This window comes from Lotus japonicus, chromosome 2 (assembly GCF_012489685.1).
Source record: "Lotus japonicus ecotype B-129 chromosome 2, LjGifu_v1.2".
Lineage (NCBI taxonomy): Eukaryota > Viridiplantae > Streptophyta > Magnoliopsida > Fabales > Fabaceae > Lotus > Lotus japonicus.
The window spans coordinates 1,521,912-1,543,964 of NC_080042.1; the positions used below are offsets into that span (position 1 = coordinate 1,521,912).

Below are 22,053 nucleotides of genomic sequence, written 5' to 3' on the forward strand. Positions count from 1 at the left end.
ATTCCATTCAAAAGCTGTGTTTTTCTTGAGACACTTGAAGAACGGGGCTGACTTGTCGCCCGAATGAGGGAGAAACTTGGAAAGGGCCGCGATCCGCCCCGTCAGGCGCTGCACCTCTTTCACACTGCTTGGACTCTTCATTTCCTGAATTGCTTTGCACTTATCCGGATTGATTTCGATTCCTCTTGATGTTATCATAAAGCCTAAGAACTTCCCACCTTGTATCCCAAAAGAACATTTTTCTGGATTGAGTCTCATGTTATGCTTTCGGTGTCTGACAAAAGCTTCGGACAAGTCCTCATGATGATTGATTCCTAAAACCGACTTTACGATCATCTCATCGACGTAAACCTCCATGTTCCTTCCCACTTGATCTTCAAAAACCCTATCCATCAGTCGTTGGTACGTCGCCCCGGCATTCTTTAATCCAAAAGGCATCGTTTGATAACAATAATTCACTCTGGCAGTCATGAAGGCTGTCTTGTCTTCGTCTGATGGGTGCATCTTGATTTGGTGATACCCCGAGTAGGCATCCATCAGACTTAGCAGCTCATTCCCGGACGCCCCATCCACGAACTTGTCGATGCTCGGCAGCGGGTAAGAATCCTTAGGACACACTTTGTTCAGATCCGTGTAGTCCACACAAAAGCGCCATTTCCCGTTTGCCTTTTTCACCATCACCACGTTCGCCAACCATGTCGGATATTTGATTTCTCGAATAAAGTCTGCCGCCAGCAATTTGTTAACTTCTTGTTGAATCGCTTTTTCCTTTTCATCGCCCATTCGCCGGCGCGTCTGGGTTATTGGTTTGACGCCTGGATTTAATGTCAGCCTGTGGCAAATGAAGTTTGGGTCTATTCCAGGCATGTCTTTGTGACTCCAAGCAAAAAGATCTAGATTTTCACCTAATAGTTTTGATAACCTTTGTTCTTGATTCTCAGTCAACCTGGTCTCAATTTTGAGGATTTTCTCGCCAAATTTCAATTCCTTAGTTTCTTCGATCGGTGTGGGCCTATTGACTTGCCTCTCGCCTCCCAAATCTAGGTCTTCCTCTGGCACGTCGACCTCGTTGCATCAGTGTCCTGTCGAAGCACTCTTTTTCCCATATCGTTCCACCGCGTTGCAATAGCATTCCCTTGCACTCTTCTGGTCCACAACAACTCTTCCGATTCGCCCATTTGGTAACGAATACTTGACCACCAGATGTGCTGTTGAGCTCGCGGCGCACAGACGATACAAAGTATTCTGGCCGATTATCATGTTGTAGGATCCCACCGTCCCCAGGATTATGTATCTCACCTTCAGTGTTTTGGCGTTTTCAAATTCACCAAATGTAGTGTCAAGGTCAAGAACGCCCCTTACCCATACTTGCTCGCCCGCGAACCCCACAAGAGTCCCCACGTAAGGAGTGAGGTCCTTTTCTTTCAAACCGAACTGTTCAAATGCATCTCCTTAAATGATGTCCGCCGAACCTCCCTGATCCAGAAGCACTCGCTGCACATTGAGTTGATTGACACGCAGTGGAACCACAATCTGATCATCCAGGTGTGGCTTTATTCCGCAGAAGTCCGCGGACGAAAATCTAATGTCTGGATGTGAAAAACCAAAAGGAGTCTCCGTGACCGCGTTCACCGCCCTGGCGTATCGCTTCCTTGCTGCACTAGTGACTTCACCTCCACCAAATCCTCCTACAATCGTGCTCACCTCCTTAGTAGTTAAGGCCCGATCCCTTTGAGGTCTGATTGGTTCCCCGACCGCTATTAATCGCTCCACCGCGCGCAGCAAATCGCGACATTCCTCTGTATCGTGGCCTGTTGTTTGGTGGTAAGCGCAACATTCTTTCCCATCTGGCTGCTCCAGGCGGTTATTAACGTCATAGATTAACCATTTCAAATCTCTGTGAGCGTCCGGTGTCTCGAATGTCAACAATCCATCTCCCGATTCATCACGACGCAATGATGAACTGCACGCGTGTCTCAGCCTTTCCTTCCTTTGTCGACGACGTGCCTCCATTAGGCTTCACCAGGGAACTAGGAATTCAACCAAAATTCTAGAGAACCGAAGAAAATTGCACGAAAAATCGAACTTCTCTCAACCAAATCACAATCCACGTGTCCGGGAATCGAAATCTACCGATCCCCACAGACGACGTCAAATGTTCTATCCAAGAACATAAAGATGAGGTACGGTACCCATAGTTAGAGGATCGTGATGTGATAATCTAGAGAGAGTAAGAGCGTAACTGCTTAGAGAGAGAAAGTAACTGAATTTCAAGTTTGTATTTCTCAACTGGGTCAAGAGTCCCTTACAATTGGTAATCGCTCCCTATTTATAGATTCAGGGTTTGGGATCGGCGCTCTTAACTTCTCCTAATGGGCCAGTTGGGCCTTCTAGGAAAAGTCCCAACTCTCTGGCTCGTGCGTCGCCCCAGGCTGGCGCGCCTGGGCGAGGGACCCCAGGGTCTCGCCCAGTCCAAAATTTAAATTTATTTCTTTTTATTTTAATTAGTTTCCTATGTTATACCTTCTCAAGTCATTTTCACTAATATATTATAAATACAAAATATATTTAATTCTTTTTTCAAATAATAATCAAATACCGTAAGTGCTATGAAAAATGAAAAGTCATTAATTTTTTTTAAGAAGGTGAATGGAGGGACATTTAAAAAAAAAAGAAGGTGAATGGAGGGGGTCATCATTGCTACTATTTTATTTACTTTATGGTTCAAGTCTCCTTTACATGTATGCACCGATTTGAATCAGAGGCATTGAAGCGTCCACAAATATATTTTAAACCATTCTTTTATAAAGATATTTATTTACATAAATTCTTTTTAGTAATTTTTTATTATTAGATAACTAAAATTGTTCACATGTAAATTACGGGTGCTTTTATCAGTGTAACTTTTGGTCAATAAACATCAGTGTAATTTTTTTATTAGAGTGTCTTGTTTATTTTTTTTTAGAGAACTAAGTGTTATGTCCTGGAGCCTTTTGTCATGTTATGTTCTACTTTATACAACAAACATGGAAATTATTTGGTAGTTATTGAACCACTTATTGATTTGAAAATTTTATTGATCATTTTTTAGTTTAATGTATATAATACAAATAAATTTTTTTATTTTTTGATGTATTTATAACAAAATTGAAATTGAGTTTTACATTTTAGTAGGTATTTGAATAGCTAATGACTTAGACAATTTTATTCAATTTTAATATTTTAATTTAATTTATTTAATACAAAGGAGAATGTTAATACAAAGCTTCAAAGCGACTTTTACATTTTAGTAGGTGGTTGAATAGATTATGACTTAGGAAATTTTATTTAGTTTTTAATTTTATTGTTTAAGTTATTAATTTTTTTTTGAAAACAAAAGAATATTATTAATTAGGAAGAAAGCATGAGGACACCCCCTCAAATAAGCCACTCAAAAACCCAACCTTAAGGCCAAAACATAAAGTGTGTGCCTCATTAAAACCTTACTAGGAAAAACTCTAGTCAAGGAAAAAGAATAGACAACACTTTAGAAAGCCTAAGGGAACCAAACAAAAACTTAATTGTACCAAAAACAATACATACACAACCACTACATATGCCAAACTATGCCCAATACAATTCCTTCAAAACACATAAATACATTAATAGACCCCCTCCTTGTAAGCCAAAAAATTCAACATTCAATCCCACTGCCTTGAACCTTTAATTCCACAAACTCAGCCTTGATAAACCAATTTTGAATTAAATCACCCCCTGCAAAACCGAGAGAAAAAGAAGGAACCCAAAGGCTTTAGACATTTGCAGCAGTGATACACACTCCTCTGCACCAACACTTCAAGAAACAAAACAAACATCCCCATTTCAAAGCCATGACCCATGCGCCAAACATCACCAATCAACAATAAAAACACCACCAATTTGCCAAGTCTCCCACGAATTTCTTCATCAGGACAACATGCTCCTTCATAAGTTGCAAGACAGCACCATGAACTGTTTAGGTAAACACAGCTACACAATAGTCTCAACATGCCACACTTGCTTGCACACCCCCAATCAATAAAAACTAGCTGCACACACAAGAAAAATGCCAACCTGCCACACTTGCACACCTGCACCCGAACAAGCCAGTAGAAAATAACAGCAAACAACACACACACCACCATCAGCTCAAAACAACCCAACACATCCCCCCACCTCAAACAAAAAAGCACTCCCATTATGTGATGCCGGAATCCTCTGAGATTGGGCAGTGCCAGCGACAAGATCAAAATCGGGGTGGTAGATTAGGTGCGGAACATACAATCTTCGTGGATGGCATTGGGGATGAGATAACTTATGCTTGTTTGAGGAGTGAGGCGGTGAAATTTGGGACTTTGTACGGGGTGTTTATTCAGCAGAAAAGGAGGCAGGGTCGCAATTGCAGGTTTGGGTTTGTGAGGTATAGATATGTTGTGGATGCGCAGAGGGCGGTCCGAGGCTTGAATGGGGCCTTGGTTTTGCAATCATTGCTGGAGGTGAATTGGGCAAGGTATCGTGATAGAGATGATCGGAAGCAGAGAGTCCTCGATAGAGTTTGGCGACCAAAGCAGGTGGAAGGGCCAAAACATGGTAAAGCAAGCAAGCAGGTATGGCGGGTCAAGGAGGCTCAGGGAAAGGAGAGTTTTGTAAAGGGCTTCGAGGGTGGACCGGTCCGGTATCATTCAGCTATGGAAGAATCAGCGTTGCTGGACTGTTTGGCTGTGGCGTCTCTGAAGGAGGTGTAGACATTAGAGGTGGTGCAACAATTTTTGGCTTCAAGTGGGCTGGGGATTATTTATGTTAAACCTTTGGGAGCAAGAGAAGTAGTACTGCAATTTCAATCCGCTGAGGAGAGGAGTTTTATCTTAAAGGAGGGCATGGACTTCTTGCTTCAAAAATTTTGCAAAGTGGAGGCTTGTGATTAGCGTACGTGCTCCTCAAGCCATTTGATGTGGGTGCAGATTTTCAAAATTCCATTACACGTATGGGGATATGAGTTTCTTGAAGCTCTAACTAAACCGTTAGGCAGGTTGATCTGCAGGGATGATGATACGAGGGACAGGGTGCGGTTTGACAGGGCCAGAATTCTACTGGAAGTAAATAGGCCTTGGTGCTCAGGGAAAGAAATATGGATACAAGTTGATGATAGCTTGCATAAGGTGATTTTGGTCCCAGAGTTTTCTGGGTGCGGGTTTGGGGGAATGCAATGTGCTGGAAACCATCAAAACCCAGGGGAATCTTCTGACTCTGAGTCTAGCTTTGCTGTCGATGATAATTCTCCGATGTCCGACGCAGCTTGGCGTTTTGGAGATGATTCTAAGGTGGGTGACTGTGGCTCACCGGCGTTGGAAGGGGCGGGTCAGGAGATTCAAATTCAAACGGTCATGGTGGAGAAGTCAAAAACCGTTACTTAGCTATCAAGCCATCAGATTCGCGATTTGATGAAAGACGGTTACAGTGAGGAGGAGATTAGGGAATTGCCTCAAATTCAAAATGGATTGGCGGACCAGTGTGAAATTTATTTTTCCACTAATAATAGGCGTAATTGTAGCATTAAATGGCAGAGGTGGTATTTGGAGAATTTGAATGAGGTTTCTCAGGGGTTATTTGGGTGGGCCAAGTTTTGTGGGGCCCAATTTCTCCTGTGCAAGTGATTATAACATTGGAAGAAATTGAGAGAATTGACCAGTGTGGTGAGGTGCATTATGGGGAACACGAGATAGAAGAAATTGAGGTTGTTTCTGATTGTGAGGCTCAGAAGCTCGAGTTATTTGATGAACGACCTCTTGCTGCAACTAAGAGTCAACGTAAATCGGATGGTGGGGTAAGTCTTGAGAAGAGGAGACAGGGGAGGCCGCGTAAAATAAAAGATCTGAGAGGGACAGAGTCACCAAAGAAGCAGTGTGGGAAACCTAGGAAATCAGCTTCAGTTTCAGAGGGGATAAAATTTTCACAGGTTGCTAATACACAGTTAGACTTGTGTTCTGGTGATTGGCAAGGAGAGGTTGGAGTACAAACTAGAGCTCGACGGGCTTATATTCGAAGTCTGCAAGCGGGTTTATTGTTTGATTGTCCTGAGGAGGTGGCCATTCAGGGTATAGCTCGTCAGTTTCATGGCTCTAGTTGAGTTGTGCTATGGCTCGGCAGTGGGTGGCTGGGAATGTCAGGGGGTTGGGAAGATCACCTAAGCAGGTAAATCCTGAAGTGGTCTTGTTCCAAGAAACCAAGCTTATTCTGGAGCGTGTTGTGGGCTCTTGGCTCTATGTGTGCGGGTCTTACATGACGCGTTGACGGTGTAGCACGATGGTCTTTTTTCCAAGAAAATCTCAAGAAGCTGGTGGTTATGAATTATGATAGTTTTGTTGCAGATCAGTTCAAGGAAGAAAAAGGGTATACTTGTTGTCTTTTCCAATTTTCACGGCAAGAGTGGGAAGAAAACTGACAATGTAATTATGATGCATTGTTTTCCCTACCCACCCATTTCAAAGGGTATCCAAACAAGGGGAAATCACATTTTCCTGTCATTTTCCCATATGTCCCCCCTTCCCTTTCATCCATTTTGATCTCAAACAAACACAGTGTTCGTGTGAGTGAAAAAAATGTTAATGATTCATTATTCTAAAAAAAAAATTAGCGGTGATACGTAAACACTTTTGGGATTGCAACACCTACCTTTGTTGCAGTTTTAAATCGCCATGAAATGACAAATTATTAAAAAAATTCATAAAACACATTTTATAACAGTTTAAAACCTACACAAAAGTATGTGTTGCATGCGTTAAAGCACTATTGAATGAGTTCACGAATAATTAATGGAAAATTATACTCACTATCCCCTATTGTAAGTCATTTTTTATTTTAAAATATAAGTTACATTACAATATATATGAAGCATTGATTTTTTTTCCACATCTACCCTTATGCTTAGTACTTAGTACTTACATTTTATAGAATTTTTCCAATTTCCAATTTTTTTGTTTTATTATCTAAAGATAGTGGAACATTATTGAGAGAGAAATTTCAAAGAGGATAATTTAGAAAAATCATTAACTTAGCATTAGTTTATAAATTTATAATCTTAACTTGGATTTTGGGGTGGTTTGTTGGGTGGGGTTTAGGTTATTTGTCCTATTTATGAGAGGATTGTTCTCATGATTTTACTTATTCATCATATTATATATAAATATATATCTTTTGTTTTAAAAAAAAACTTGGATTTATTAGTTTGTAAATTTTATTATTTTATAGACGAAAAACATGAAAAACAAGAATTTGGCTTAGCCCACTATAACACAAAAAAAAGCACTTTGAACGATTTTGCAAACCCCAGAAAATGCAAAAGCAAAAACCAATCTCACTGCAAAACACCCATGTCAAGCTTCTCGCCTTCGATCTCCTCTCTCTCACTCCAAACCCTTATTCTTCAGATCCATCCTCCACTTTCTACCGCAGAGGCATCCCTCTCACACGCGCAGAAACCGTCGGCACCGTCACGCTCCGCGACCACAAGCCCAACAGGTTCCTCAGGTTCGCCATCGACGACGGCACCGGGTGCATCCCCTGCATCCTCTGGCTCAACCAACTCTCGTCCCCGCATCTCGCACGCCGCCGGAGCCCGCAGGATCTCCGTCTGATCGCCGACGCAGCTGAGAGCTCCGCCGCGCTGGTGAAGGTGGGGGTGGTTGCGAGGGTGAGGGGGCGGATCACGGCGTTTAGGGGTTCGGTGCAGATGACGGTTTCGGATGTTGTGTTGGAGAGGGACCCGAATGCTGAAATGGTTCACTGGATTGAGTGTGTTAACTTGGCTCGTAATTGTTATAATGTTTTGCCTCAACCCTCTTCTGCTTCTGCATCATCACACCCCAAGTAGAATCCAATTGAACCTATTTTTAGCATTTTTTTATGTGAGTAAATATAGAATTTGATTGTAAGAGATGATGTTTTCATCAAGGGCTTGTTTGTCTTGCACTTATCCCATGTTTGAATACAAGCTAGACATACCCTGAAAGAGAATGTACAAGTGATATTTGAGAGTTTAAGCAAGTGTAAATTGTTTCAAGTTTATTTTCATAAGCTTAAAAAAAGTTAAGCAAAAGTCTTGAGTTCAAGTGTTTTTTAATGTAGTTGTGTTAAAAAAAAAACATTTTAGTTCAAACATGTTAAATACTCAAAGTCGCAGGTTCAACCTGTATGAAAAAGGAATCAACCCTTAAAAAATATTATAATCAATGATAAACTATTAGGTCTTAAACGAAATACGCCCTAAAGTTTTCATGGACTTAAAAACTATCTTAGATTTTTCTCTTTTTCTAAGATAATATTTAAACATAAATCCCTTCCCTTCAACTTTAATTTTAAAAGAAGCCAATTGGATCATGAAATTACAAATGTTGGTTTAAAACATATTTCAGTGCTGCATTACAATCGGTGTTTGATTCAAATAGAGGTACCGAAAATTATTTATGCGATAGGAAGAATTTATTGTTAATAATCCAAGTTCAAGGAGAAATAGAAACAAATTCAACATTTGTCTTATCAACACTATGATATTAGATGACATAAAATAAGCACACGAGAAGTTAAAAGGGTTTGGATTACCAATACATTTATCATATAAGTTGCTATACACAAGATAACATTACAGAATAACAAACTCTTTATGTCACAAAGTGTGGAGGGTCATAAGAAGGGGCATTTTTATAGAACATGTGAGGATCAAATTACAAGTAAATAAACCCAAAAAATATAAAGGAATTTCCCTTTTACCTTTTTTAAACTCATAAAACTTGATGAATAAGATTCCTTAAACATACGCAACCAAATAGTAAAAGGGCACAAAAGTTTGCCACCATCATCACTAATGAACCAAACTTCTTTCTCCATTGCAATGGTTCTCTATGATCACCCTCACCTCAAGCACGGTCTTGTAAGCTTCATGGACCTTCAAGGTCAGAGTAAGACACACCCCTTTGGCCTTTTAAACACTGCTTGGCATGGTGTGGCAAAGAAGGTACACTCTCAACAAGAATCTATTTGCCCAGTAAGTTATTTAAGCCTAACCTGGAGAATTAGATGCACTTGCTTTTTGAAAATGGTCCTTAGCTCTTCATTGGCTTCAATTCCAATTCTCCTGTATTAAGGAAACGTGAATAAATACCAATGTTGCAACTTCGAACATAATGATCCCCAAAAAACCAAATAAATTTTCACTTGAAGAGCAGGGAAGCAGGGAAGAGAAATGAATACAAAGCATACACCCTCACCGGTGAAGGATCAGGTGTTAGATAACTAAACTTGCCCCATCATTTACTAGAAGCCACCAGAAGTTCTGGAACATTTTTTGGCCTTGACCAAGGTATTCTCACATCCAGTAGGCGTAAGACTAATCCCTCCCCCCACGGTCAACGCACTAAGCAGTAGGGGGCTGGCCAAGGAATTTTTTACATTCGCAAGAGTTGTGATTCAAACCCCCAACCACTTGCTTAAGGGATGAAGTGCTGAACCTCTACGACAACCCACTTGGTTTAAGTTCTGGAACTTAATAGATGGAAAAACTTAGCAATTAAGGCTTTGAATATTCAAAGCTTAGCAAGTAGGTTAAGTGACAACTATTGCAAAGTTTTACGCGGTTCCTTATTATAGTCATAAGCTGTAGAATTTATTACGCGGTGGTATCATCAAGTAACCCACCCATGCACTAGTATAAATGTGTATTTGCTTGGACATTGGTATGTAACTTGTGAGAGAGAAAAACAGAGAGTGGAGAAAAATTAAGAATAGCTCCAGCGAGCTGTTGTGAATTCAAAAGAAAAGAGTAAAAATGTAGAGAGTAGTGTGTGCCAGGTTCATATACCTAAGCACTTATAAGGTGAAAATGAAAGCACCAGAGAGTTGAGGTTGGAGTAAATTAAGCAAGCTTCAGCCAGCTTGAGCTGTGTTATTTCTGTGTATGTAATTTGGCTATTAACAAAAACAAAATTGTGTGATAAATTTAAGTGTTTCCTCATCTCATCATTTTTTCATCCTACATCAGGGCATGACAGGGGAAAGCAGACTCGAACAAGAAACTAAAACTAAGGTGGAAAAAGAAAAACCTTTAGAAAATGGAAATTTCCATGGCTGTAAAGGTTTACCTATTCTGTATGGAGAAGCTGTACGATTAACCTATCTAATCTAAATACCCAACAGTTTTGCCAAGATGGAAAGTGGGCACAACTATAAATGACAATCTCATACATAATAACCATAAAAAGATGAACATGGAGATATCCGTAGTTTCCCATATTCTATGACTCAACTTAAAATCAACATGTTTCAATCCTGTCAATATTAAAAACGAGAAATTTCTATAATAACAATTGCAGAAGGGAAAGGCTGAAGATAGAAGTTACCCAATTTTGGAGCCATTCTTCCCTACAAGAATCTTGCGTTGGCTTAATTTGTGAGTGATGAAGTGTTGCTCAATCCTAAGAGAACCATCTCGTAACTCTTTCCAGTCAATCAACTTGTGTTCAATGTCATATGGGATTTCCTGAATTGAGAAAATTGTTAGTCAATATCGAAAATTTTAACACTATTACAAAACCCTAAAACATGCTTAGCAGTACTAGCTACAAACTAGAAGAGTGAATTCAACAACTACCTGATGCACATGGTCCAACAACCTTTCACGCACAACTTCTTTTGCTATCATCTTCATAACTTCCTCGCTCATGGTAAATGGATCTTCATCCCAGGGTCGTCCAACTGCCTATGCATGTGAAACAATTAAGAGTTACGTCTTGGATTGTTTAATCAAAGATATCAGGACGAACCACAAAACGTAATTGCAAAGGAAAAATAAATTCATATCCATAGTAAATAATGAAGCAAATATAATAGTTAACACAACCAAGTATTATCCCATTAGGTGACAGTCTCACTCTCTACACCCCAAAAAAACTCTGCTGTTTGCTTACAACGAACTATTAGAAAGTTCTGGCTATAGCTAATAAATAGCAGAAGTCAAGAAAGATACATGCCTGCTCCATCAAATACTGAGTTAAATCTTTTACTCCAGACCCCTTCAATCCTGAGATCATGAAATGCCTAAAAAATACAAATAGGAAATAGAAACTATCTTAATTATTAGCGTCAATCCATAAGTAATGTCACTGCAGGCAAAAAAAAATCCTATTCTTTCTATGAAAAGAAAAGACAAAAAAAAAACTTACCTTTCATATCCAGGAAGATCTTTGAATTCTTCAGCAACCCTCAATAAGTCTTTCTTTTTCTCCACTAAATCAACCTTGTTCATACACAAAATTCGCTTTTGATTTGGTATTGATCTTTCTCCCATACGTTTAACTAATTTTATCACCCTGGAATCCGGCCTATATTGACGGAATGTTAAAAAGAGAGGGATGGGATCACTAAGAACGAAAAGAACAAAGAATATATGCCATCAAAAGAATGAACTCTAATGAGCAAAAAGGTGAAGAGAGATCAATATGGTGACAAGTGACACTGCATTTGAATCGCTCATTTCAACAAAGTAAAAATGTAAAGAAGCCTTCTAGGGTCAAGACAACCAGGAGAGTAGTATACACTTTGAGGAATTATTAGAGAATTATACAAGTTTGATTGGTGTTGGTACACTGCTTGTGTACCAATGAAGTATGAACCAACAGAAAACCAATACATTACCCTAATTATTATAATAGGAATAAAAGGACTTCCTTGGTCAACATGAGTAAAATTATTTTCAAAATTCAGAGTTACCAAGAACCCCAAAGTGTGGTCCACAACTATTAGTTAAGTACCAGACAACCAAAATTTGATGAATCTATGACTCAGTAGGAGATGAAGTGAATACATAAAAGAGCTAGAAATATACATATTATTCATATCAAACTTTCAGCAGATTCAAAAGTATATCTTACCTATTATCATAAATCAATTTGGGCAACACAGCATAGCCATATTTGCTTGGATAAATAATAGAGAATAGTCTAAAAACAGAACTCTTGAAAAAAAAATATTAATGATAAAGATAACCACTGTAGGTGATTAATGGTTTACTATTTCAATTGGAATTCTCCCGAAAAAGTTTAAGTGGAAAGAACTCGGTCAAAACACTCGTGTTAGAGTATTGCTCAATGTAAATAAATAATATTGACCTGGTAAGATGTCTATGAACATCAAAGATGACTATGAGCACTTCATAGAGATTCACTGAACTCCAAGCACTTTCAACACGAGCCTTGACATCCCTATACGGGAATCCACCACAATTTAACATAAGCCCTGGTGTATCGAAAAAACACTGCATAGAGCATGAGATATGAGTGAGAGTATGTAACTAAGTAAAATGCATTATCAAATTAAAATATCTACCAAAACCAGACAGAATGAAACAGCATATTATGACTACAAAAGTGACCTGAGGTTCTAAGTGTATATAATCAACAAATAAAAAACAAATGGCTATACTAGTACAAGTGCCAGGTTGAGAATATTATGAAACAGTGATAGTAGAAAGGTGCAATTTAACTGGGTTTGACAAGATTATATCATAAAGTTTTACATGGTTATTATATTCATAAGCTATATAACTGTTCAGGAAACTGCAACGTGGGTGCATATATAATATGCTACAACCTTTTGAAGTACCTTTTTCCCATAACCCATCCATCACCATAGTCAATTTTAATTTCTTCTATTTCTCAGCATGCATTCCAAATTACATAATCATTCAAATCATAAGATATCCTTAAAAAAAGTATATAACTAACGCTATTGCACTAATTTTAAGCATACTAAAAAAATGAGCTGTTTCAAATTTATTTATTTTCTTTCTTCAAGAAAATATTGTAATTTTGTAAGTGTATTAGGCAATTGGTAATATGATGCATGCGAGAAGGCTCTATAACTAGTGAACGTTTTGTTTAAAAGTAACCCTACCAGTTCCAAGTCACAAATACATCAGCAAAATGTTTTCATTTCACATCTTCACTTTTTAGAATGACCAGACGGTCCTAAGCTATTACCATATTCACCAGCTCAAACATAATTGCTTTAGGTCAAGTATATCATACTTAGACTGAATTACTGAAATTCATGTAATCAGACATTTCAAAGTTCAAATTATATCTAAGAGAGAAGTATGCCAATATTTTATCTCAAATACAAAAATCATGCACTCAATCAAAATTATACCAATTTATTGTATGTGGTACATTCTATAGCATAATAGCACAAGCTTCTAATACAAGAAGCCTAATTGTAACCTTAGTGCCCTCTTTTACACACGAAGTAAAACAATCAGCGAAATTACTCACTATTTGGGTGTCTTCTTTTGTCATCACTCCCACAACTTCATGGGTTGTGGTGTTTGTCTTCCGAGAAACAGCAGCCACCTTTGTTCCAACCTATGACAGATAAGTAAAACCATACATCATATTTAAAAATCATTTGACAAAACTTCTGACAGGGAAAGATGCTAGAAGCAAAATTGAGAGCAAATTCGGGCATGCATCAACTACATCTGAATAAGAGTATTTATTCCAACAATTAAAAGTTAACACTCAATACAGGCACATCCAAAGGATAACAAGTTCTTTACAATACTGCTTTAGTCGCTTAACCTCTTTCTTAATATAATCACAAAGAATGTAATGAAATCACAATAAGAAAATAAATACTTGATACTAACTCAAACTTCTCCCCCTCAGTAAAAAATATCTCAGTCCTAGAAATGATCATTTCAGCCTGGTCCATGCCAAAGATAGTCCCGTTACAAATCTCAACAATCATGAACAAACAATATAGCCCCTTTAACACAGTCGATCAGTATCCCATTGTATTCGCACAATTGTTTGTCTTTACTGTATAGCAACTGCACATGTTTAATATGCTTAAATGTCAGGGGTTAAGATTCTGTTTTAACAGAATCAGTAGGTATTGTATTTTGACAGTTATAACAGGAACTGAACTCTATTATAACTGGGCTACAGCTAAAACACCACTCGACACTATAAAAATGATGTGAGAATCAGAAAATCATAATAGACAATTCAGATTCAGTTGCAGAATGCAGAGCACTCAATTTCCTTTTGTCTTCCCACTTTCTTTAATTTTCTACCATAGCATACTTTATCAATAGTTAAGTGTAAGAAGCAAGGATACTTCAAAAAGATAGATGGCCCTACAATCAACAATGTGCTAGCAACAAACTATTAACCACTTTTTCCACCCTCCAATGAAATCCCAGACAATAGATAGTTGCAGCTATGCTGTAAGACAGGGTAATCAGATACCTATTTAGTAGTTATATAGGTAAGTTAGTATTCTATTAACATTTCTGTTCCAGTTACTGAGAACCATAACAGAGTGAGAGGCTTACATCAGAAGCTGGTGCAGTCTATAAATAGAGATCGATTTCACTGTTCAATGCATGAAATCATCTAAACTAGTTTCCAGACAAACACTCGAGTTCTCTCTCTCTCTCTTTCTCACTTCCATGTTCTCTCAACCTTTTACTTTCTCAATTCTCAAGCATTCCTGAATACAAACACCATATCATATCATTGTTTTGAATTGCTATCACAAGTTCACAACCACTATGGTCATTGCAGCCATAGCATCCGATCATGACAGTAAAAGCAATTTAAAATCCGTCCCCCAAGGATAGCTCATAAAAAAAAGCAAAACTGAAATTAATTTCACCAAATTGTGTCAACATGTCTCATTCATATACTTAGTGAATAGAACACGAACCATAAAATTAGTGAGGGCAGACTTGCCAGCATTGGGGGCACCGATGATTCCGACCGACAACGATTTCTGGTCCTCTTCCTTCACAACACCCTTTTGTTCTTCCTCTTCTTCTTCTTCTTCTTCTTCATCTTCACCTCTATTTTGTTGCAGCGCTGCTTCCAACAAGGCCTTAGCAAGAGCCCTTCTTTTACTCTCATCCTCCTCCTCCTTCTTCTTCAGCCTCAGCTTCTTCTCCTTCGGAACCTTTTCGTCGAAAACCACTGTATTGACCCGGTCCCTGTACTTCCCCTCCCACGTTGGCTTGGGCTGGGTTTGGTCATGGACGATTGGGATTTCATACTGGGAGCTGTCAAAGACAGCGTCCTGTTCAGAGGGTTGAGGGGCAGTAGCGGTGACGGTAATAGGGTCCTCGTCGTGCTGCGGTTGAGCGGAGAAGAAGGCGCGGAATACGGTTGTGGTGGTTGCGGCGGCGGCGGTGGTGGTGGTGGTGGAATGAAGTGTCCTTCTTAGGATTCTTAAGGCTTTCATTGTTGGATTTGAAGGATGAATGAATGGGTTCTATGGAAGAGGAATCATGGAGGTGTTACTTGTGTTCTGTTGTGTTGTGTTTGCTTCGTCGATGGTGATTTGATTTTTCGGCTACGGGGTTTAGAGGTTAGGGGTTAAGGGCTTTGCTACGACGGCACCTTTTCATTTCCGTAATCCTTTATCATTTTTCATTTTTTTCGTTTTCAATTTAAAATATATATTCTTTTTTATTAAATAAACATGTATTAAAATTTTATTCAATACATATAGTTCCTATAAGTATTTTGTATGTAAATATTTTTTTATTTACACTGTTTACTAATTAAATTGTAATGTGTCACGTCCATTAATAAAATTAAATAAAAAAATAAATTTTCTTACATTCTTAAAATCTGATTGGTTGATTGTGCAAAAACAATTTACACCGTCAGTGTATAGAAATTAAACTCTATTTTTTAACTGTATTTTATAAGTAATATTTAATCTCATACTCCTTCCATTTAAAACTCAGATGGTTATCGATTCGGCCAATGTATTGAGTCCATGAGTGACTAGTCGAATTGTTTGACTCAACATATATTAAAAATTTTACTATTTATAATACAACTTAACATTATTAACAAGTTTATACTTAAATTTAAAAATATTATCATTACATAATTTAGATTCCTAAATTAAAATTAAATTAAATTCCTAATAATTAGATCCTAACAGTACTCCCCCCTTAAAATCAACTTTGTCCTTATGGTTGGAAGCTAGCATAGTATATCAAATCTTCTCCTCCTGGATCCCATTGTAGGCAACAAATCGGGTCAATCTCCAAATTAGCAAGTACCAAAGTGTCCATATCTGGCGGCATTGGAGGAGGTCGCATGGACAACATATCGAGGACCCATAGCTGCATGTGCATTGAGCGCTCACCACTCCGCGTCGAGTGGTCATCTTTGTCCACAAAGCTCAATGTTATTGTGTACCCAGATGTTTGGAAACACGTACATTGCCAAACTTTGCAATCTTAACAGCATTCACAGTCATTGACATCGTACCACCTACCATAGAGATTGAGCTTCCAAAAATCTTAATACTAGAGATGTGAGGCATATTGGCATCTTTTGTGAGACCTTCCATTGGAAAAACAGTGTCTTTCTTGGACTCATTATAAATCTCAGAAGTATGCGCAACATGTTTATTGCCCGAGTCCTCCTTGAGTATGTCTTTGCTTGAGTCCTCCTTGAGTTCATCTTCTACTGCCACCGAAATACTAGCAATGATTTCTTTTTCAGTGTGAGAAGAGGAAGGATTGGAAACCCCGAAAGCTAGCGGTAGTCCTCGAGCAAGGCGGAGTTCGACATCTTGTGCAAGCTCTATGGAGCACGACATCTTGGTAAGGCGGAAAAAACGCACATGATAACGAATCTCAAGTTTGAGGCCAATCAGAAAATAATTCAAAAATTGGATTGCAGAATGATTTGGAATCTGAACCCCCAAAGCGTCAAATTCCTGCACATAAGCATCCACGCTACCTCGCTGTCTGAGAAATTGTAGACGCTCGGAAACGGTACAAAAACGTCGAAGCAAGAGTGAAATAAACTAATTCCAAGTAAGGTCAGGAGAATGATAACATCAAAAATAAAACCAACGAGAAGCTTTCCCGTCCATGCTAATGAATGGCAATTGCATCTTATCATGCTCCTGCAAATGGTATTCCTTAAAGATTTTACGAGCTGAGTGATCCGTAGTCCACAGCCGAAAATGTGAGTTATCATTTTTCATTTTTTTTCATTTTTAATTTAAAAATATATATGTTCTTTTTTATGAAATAAACACGTATTAAAATTTTATTAAATACATATAGTTCTTATAAGTATTTTGTATGTAAATATTAATTTTTACAGAAAAAGGATGATGCACTGACAACGTAAAGTTTATTTACATCGTTAACTAATTAGATCGTAATGTGAAGGTGATTTTGCCTGATCTAATTTGTGAATCTCAAAGTGATTTTGTACCTGGTCGTTTAATTACGGATAATGCTTTGATTGCATATGAATGCTTCCACTACATGAAGAAGAAAAACAATGGCTGGAATGACATTATGGCGCTAAAATTGGACTTGTCCAAAGCGTATGACCGCATAGAATGGTCCTTTTTAGGTTTGTTTTGAGTTCTATGGGTTTTCCACATGCTTGGGTTACTCTTATAATGAGTTGTATTTCTACTGTTTCTTTTTCAATCATGCTAAATGGTAACCCACAGCCAAGTTTTGTGCCAAACAGGGGTTTGAGCAGGGAGATCCCCTCTCACCATACTTTTTTTTGACAGGCCAAAATATTGCATTAATGTGAGTACAAGGGGTACTCAACCCATAATACAAATAAACTACAAATAAATACCTAAAGCCAAAGACAGCAAAAGATGCTTCTCACAAATAAAGCACCAACCTATCTAACACAAGCCAGCAAAAGTCAATTTGGTGATAAACACCCCATCTCCACAATTGAAACCCACTACCCAGACCACGAAAACAAGAAATAAAAACATTATGTATAGCAGCAAGTAACCCCAATTGAGTTCCAGCTGCAGCCATTCAGTTGATCCAACCGCACACTCAAATACATTGGACACACAGTAGTGGATTAGAATACCACTCAAACATTGAATAGGTGAAGTCACTTTTATATGCCCAAACCCACTACCAGGCCCTCCACTTGATTAAATCCAAAACGCTGGGAAGACATGGCACCACATCTCTGAACACGACATCATTCCGAATTAACCAGATAGTCCATGTTGTCGCCAACCAAATTGCACTGACACCTTTGTTTTTTGAGCCTCCAAATTGGAATTGCAGGAGATGGCTCCTAGCAGTTTGAGGTAATGCAGTGGAAATTCCCAGCCACTTATATATCTCCTTCCAAATATCCATTGCCACTGTACACGAAAATAGAAGGTGTGAGCTTGACTCAATCTCACTGTGACACAGTTTGCAAACTGCCTGCTCCGCCGTTGCAAGCACACGCCGCTTTAAAAGATTTTCTGAGCTTGGCAACCGGTCCAAAAGACACCTCCACCCATGAGCCTTATTAATAGGTCTATTGCTTCTAAGACTTTAACTGGTATAAAACTAGCGAGGTCTGCACCTATTATTTCTCATTTGCTTTTTGCGGACGACAGTGTTCTCTTTGGTAGAGCTGAGGTACAAGAGGCGGAATGCCTAAAAGAAATCCTTGCTACTTATGAGCGAGTTTTCGGACAAGTTGTCAACCTTGACAAATCAATGCTTTCTGTTAGCCGAAATGTGCAGCAAACCAGATTTGATGAGCTTAAACAGCTTTTGGGAGTAAAGACGGTCGAGAGCTATGATAAATATTTGGGCTTACCGACTATTATTGGTAAGTCGAAAAAACAAATATTTAATTTTGTTAAGGAGCGAGTTTGGAAAAAGCTCAAGGGTGGAAGGAAAAGTTTTTATCACGAGCTGGGAGGGAAGTTTTAATTAAATCGGTAGCTCAAGTTATTCCCTCTTATGTTATGTCTTGTTTTATCTTACCGGATGGTCTTTGTGCAGATATTGATAGTATGATTTTTAATTTTTTCTGGGGCGGTGATGCATCACGCAAAGGTTTGCATTGGACTAAATGGAGAAATCTATGTCGGAACAAAGTGAATGGTGGTCTTGGTTTTCGAGATTTCAAGGCGTTCAATTTAGCCTTGGTTGGTAAAAATTGGTGGAGGATTTACTCAAGACCAAATGCTCTTGTTGCAAAAAAATTTAAAGCCATTTATTTTCAGGGTGGTGATTTGTGGGGAGCAAAGAAAGGATACTGACCAAGATGGATTTTTGAGCAGGGAGGACTGTGGCGAATTGGTAATGGCACTAGAGTTCGCATTTGGTCGGGCAAGTGGTTACCGGTTGGAGCACCTTTAAATTATCGCTAAGACTTGGCCACAGAGTTGGGGCTTGAATATGTGGGAGACCTTATTGATCAACAAAACAGGGCTTGGAATTCAGAATTACTGGAAGCGGTGTTTTGCCCCTGTACTGTACAACGGATCTATGTTGTCCCTATTAGCCATGATGGTGTTGAATTTCTGAGCTGGCCACACACAATAGATGGGCATTTTTCAACAAAAACAGGATATAATTTCATTGTTCAGCAGATGGTGGATGGGTTGGCCACATCATCCCACTCGTGCTCCCTTCCTCCAAGCATGTGGCGGAAGTTTTGGAGCACAAATGCTCTCCCCCGCTGCAAAGAACTTTGTTGGAGGATGGTGAGGGGTTTTTTGCCCGTGTCAATGGAGCTGAAGCGACGACATATGGACATAGATGAGGTATGTGGGTGGTGTGATACATGCTCAGAGGATTTGAAGCATGTTCTTTTAGAGTGTCCAGCGGCAAGAAGCTTCTGGTATGGCTCCCCTTTGGCTTTGCGTGTCGAGCGGTTTGCAGGGCTGGATGATTTCTGGCAAGCGGTACTGTCGGCGAGTGATCCTGCGGCTATCACAGTGGCACAAATGTTGTGCTATGCGTTGTGGGAGGCGCGGAACAGCACCAAGTTCCGGCGCACTCCCTTCTCTCCCATGTTGACTGTCCAGCGGGCTCATATGTTGCTACCAGCTCCAGCGGTGCAACCTCTACATCAACAACAGTCACGACAGCTTCAGACCACATGGTATCGACCAAATAAAGGTATAATTAAAGTTAATTTTGATGCTAGTTTTGATCAAGGAGGAGTGGGAGGCTATGGAATGGTGGCTAGAAATCATGATGGTGAGATTATGGCCTCGGCAACGGAGTATCCTGTCGCTTTGCTCTCTTCCTTGTTGGGCGAAGCGGATTGTTTCAGGTGGGCTCTTGGCTTGGCTATCTCGAGTTGGGGTTCCGTAGGGTGACCTTTGAGACAGATTGTCTACCGTTGTTCAATTGGTGGAAGTCTAGGACTGAGGGGGTTTCTTTCTTAGCAACTGTTGTTAGTGGCTGTCGTCGTTTAATTTCAGCTTTTGATGTTTTTTCGTTATCTTTTGTTAGACGTACTGGTAATGTTATGGCTGATCTTTTAGCCGGGAACTCTTCCACTCATACAAATGAGGTGTGGGTGGAGGAGGTTCCAAACTTTGTTCTTCATTTGGTTGCCCATGATATTTTGGCATCCATGCCTCCTGTGGTTTGATTTAATGCATGCACATTTTAAAAAAAAAACTAATTAGATCGTAATGTGTCACGTCAATTAATGAAATTAAATAATTTTTTTTTCTCACATCCTTAAAATCTAATTGGTTGACTGTGCAAAAAAACTTTACACCGTCAGTGTATAGAAATTAAACTCTATTTTTTAACTGTATTTTATATGTAATATTTAATCTCATACTCCCTCCATTTAAAACTCAGATGGTTATGGATTCGGTCCATGAGTGACTGATTGAATTGTTTGCCTCGACGTATATTAAAAATTTTAATATTTATAATACAACTTAACATTATTAACGAGTATATACTTAAAATTTAAAAATATTATCATTACATAATTTAGATTCCTAAATTAAAATTAAAATTAAATTAAATTCCTAATAATTAGATCCCAACAGTACTCCCCCCTTAAAATCCACTTTGTCCTTATGGTTGGAAGCTAGCTTAGTCGATCGAATCTTCTCCTCCTAGATCCCATTGTAGGCGACATATCGGGTCAAATTCCAAATCTGCAAGTACCAAAGTGTCCTTATCCGACGACATTGGAGGAGGTCGTTTTGACAACATATTGAGGACTCATAGCTGCATGTGCATTGAGCACTCACCACTCCGCGTCGAGTGGTCATCTTTGTCCACATAGCTCAATGTTAATGTTAATTGTGTACCCATATGTTTGGAAACACGTACATGACCAAACTTTGCAATGAGTGATCCAAGACATTGGATCCTTCCGATCAAACTTCGATGACTCCTCAACAATAGTTAGCCATTCCTCATGCTCAAGACGGTAAGAACATAACAAAAAATAGTCGATGAACAATATGTGGTATTTTGCACAATACTATAGTAGCACCATGTGTGGTTACTGTAGCAGACTGCAACACAATTACTATAGCGTGCGTGTGTGGTGGTGGCTAGCGAAATTCAGATCTAACATGTTGCGCCAATTGTTAGGATCCGTAAAATCTGAATAGTGAAATCGATTAGAATATAGAGTAAAGGATATTTTTTTTGATATTTCTTTTGATATTTTTTTTGATATTTTATATTATATAAACTAGAAATAAATGATAACAAGGACAAGATGTTGGTTCCTCTTCAAAGGTTGGTTCCTCTAATAGGGTGGGCGCCCTTTACAACTCAAACCTAAGGAGGGTACTCCTATTTATAATAAATTAATAACTAACCCTAATGATAATAACTTAATCCCAAAGAAATAAAGAAGATATGTAACATCCTCTTGTGAGTGACGAGTTCACTCAACTCCTATCACCTTAACAAGTGGATGCTACTTTTTGTTTTCTTTACCTCTCAAGTAACCATAGGAATTCTCTAAAGCAAGAAAAATCGTGGAAGAATTCTCGTTATCCTTTTGCTGACTAAATTCATAGATCTAAAGCACATTAAATAAGACACACAGCCAATGAAGGTAAACATCACACCATATTATACATGTAACACAAGTACAACTTATCCACAAAGGTCACTGTCCAAGTTCATCAAGCAGATTATGAACACGAGACGGAATGGCCTCCCCCTCCAAACTACCAATTATTCAA

General features: G+C 38.8%; 3 protein-coding genes across 3 annotated transcripts; 1 reads left to right on the plus strand and 2 right to left on the minus strand.

The window, feature by feature from the left end:
* Positions 1-1,452: 1,452 nt before the first annotated feature.
* LOC130735150 (uncharacterized) lies at positions 1,453-2,013 on the minus strand. The gene has a single exon (XM_057587249.1). The coding sequence runs from the start codon at positions 2,011-2,013 to the stop codon at positions 1,453-1,455; it is 561 nt and encodes a 186-aa protein (XP_057443232.1).
* Positions 2,014-7,296: 5,283 nt separating this feature from the next.
* Positions 7,297-8,113, plus strand: LOC130735167 (CST complex subunit STN1). Its single transcript, XM_057587262.1, has one exon. The coding sequence runs from the start codon at positions 7,352-7,354 to the stop codon at positions 7,886-7,888; it is 537 nt and encodes a 178-aa protein (XP_057443245.1). The 5' UTR covers positions 7,297-7,351; the 3' UTR covers positions 7,889-8,113.
* Positions 8,114-8,595: 482 nt separating this feature from the next.
* LOC130737375 (GTP-binding protein ERG) lies at positions 8,596-15,462 on the minus strand. Its single transcript, XM_057589120.1, has 8 exons — positions 14,776-15,462; positions 13,338-13,427; positions 12,177-12,322; positions 11,232-11,390; positions 11,036-11,106; positions 10,661-10,764; positions 10,410-10,549; positions 8,596-9,148 (listed from the first exon to the last, which is right to left on the minus strand). Exons 1-8 carry the CDS (start codon positions 15,301-15,303, stop codon positions 9,064-9,066), a joined length of 1,323 nt encoding a protein of 440 aa, XP_057445103.1. The 5' UTR covers positions 15,304-15,462; the 3' UTR covers positions 8,596-9,063.
* Positions 15,463-22,053: the final 6,591 nt, after the last annotated feature.

What these genes read in the sequence shown, in the direction of transcription:
- LOC130735167 (XM_057587262.1), top strand. Translation starts at nt 7,352, where the DNA reads ATGCAAAAGCAAAAACCAATCTCACTGCAAAACACCCATGTCAAGCTT.
- LOC130737375 (XM_057589120.1), bottom strand. Translation starts at nt 15,303, where the DNA reads ATGAAAGCCTTAAGAATCCTAAGAAGGACACTTCATTCCACCACCACC. An exon ending in CTGCCCTCACTAATTTTATG is followed by an intron (nt 13,428 to 14,775) that starts GTTCGTGTTCTA and finishes TATCTGTCATAG; the next exon opens with GTTGGAACAAAGGTGGCTGC. An exon ending in GTATTTGATGGAGCAGGCAT is followed by an intron (nt 10,765 to 11,035) that starts GTATCTTTCTTG and finishes ATGCATAGGCAG; the next exon opens with TTGGACGACCCTGGGATGAA.
- LOC130735150 (XM_057587249.1), bottom strand. Translation starts at nt 2,013, where the DNA reads ATGGAGGCACGTCGTCGACAAAGGAAGGAAAGGCTGAGACACGCGTGC.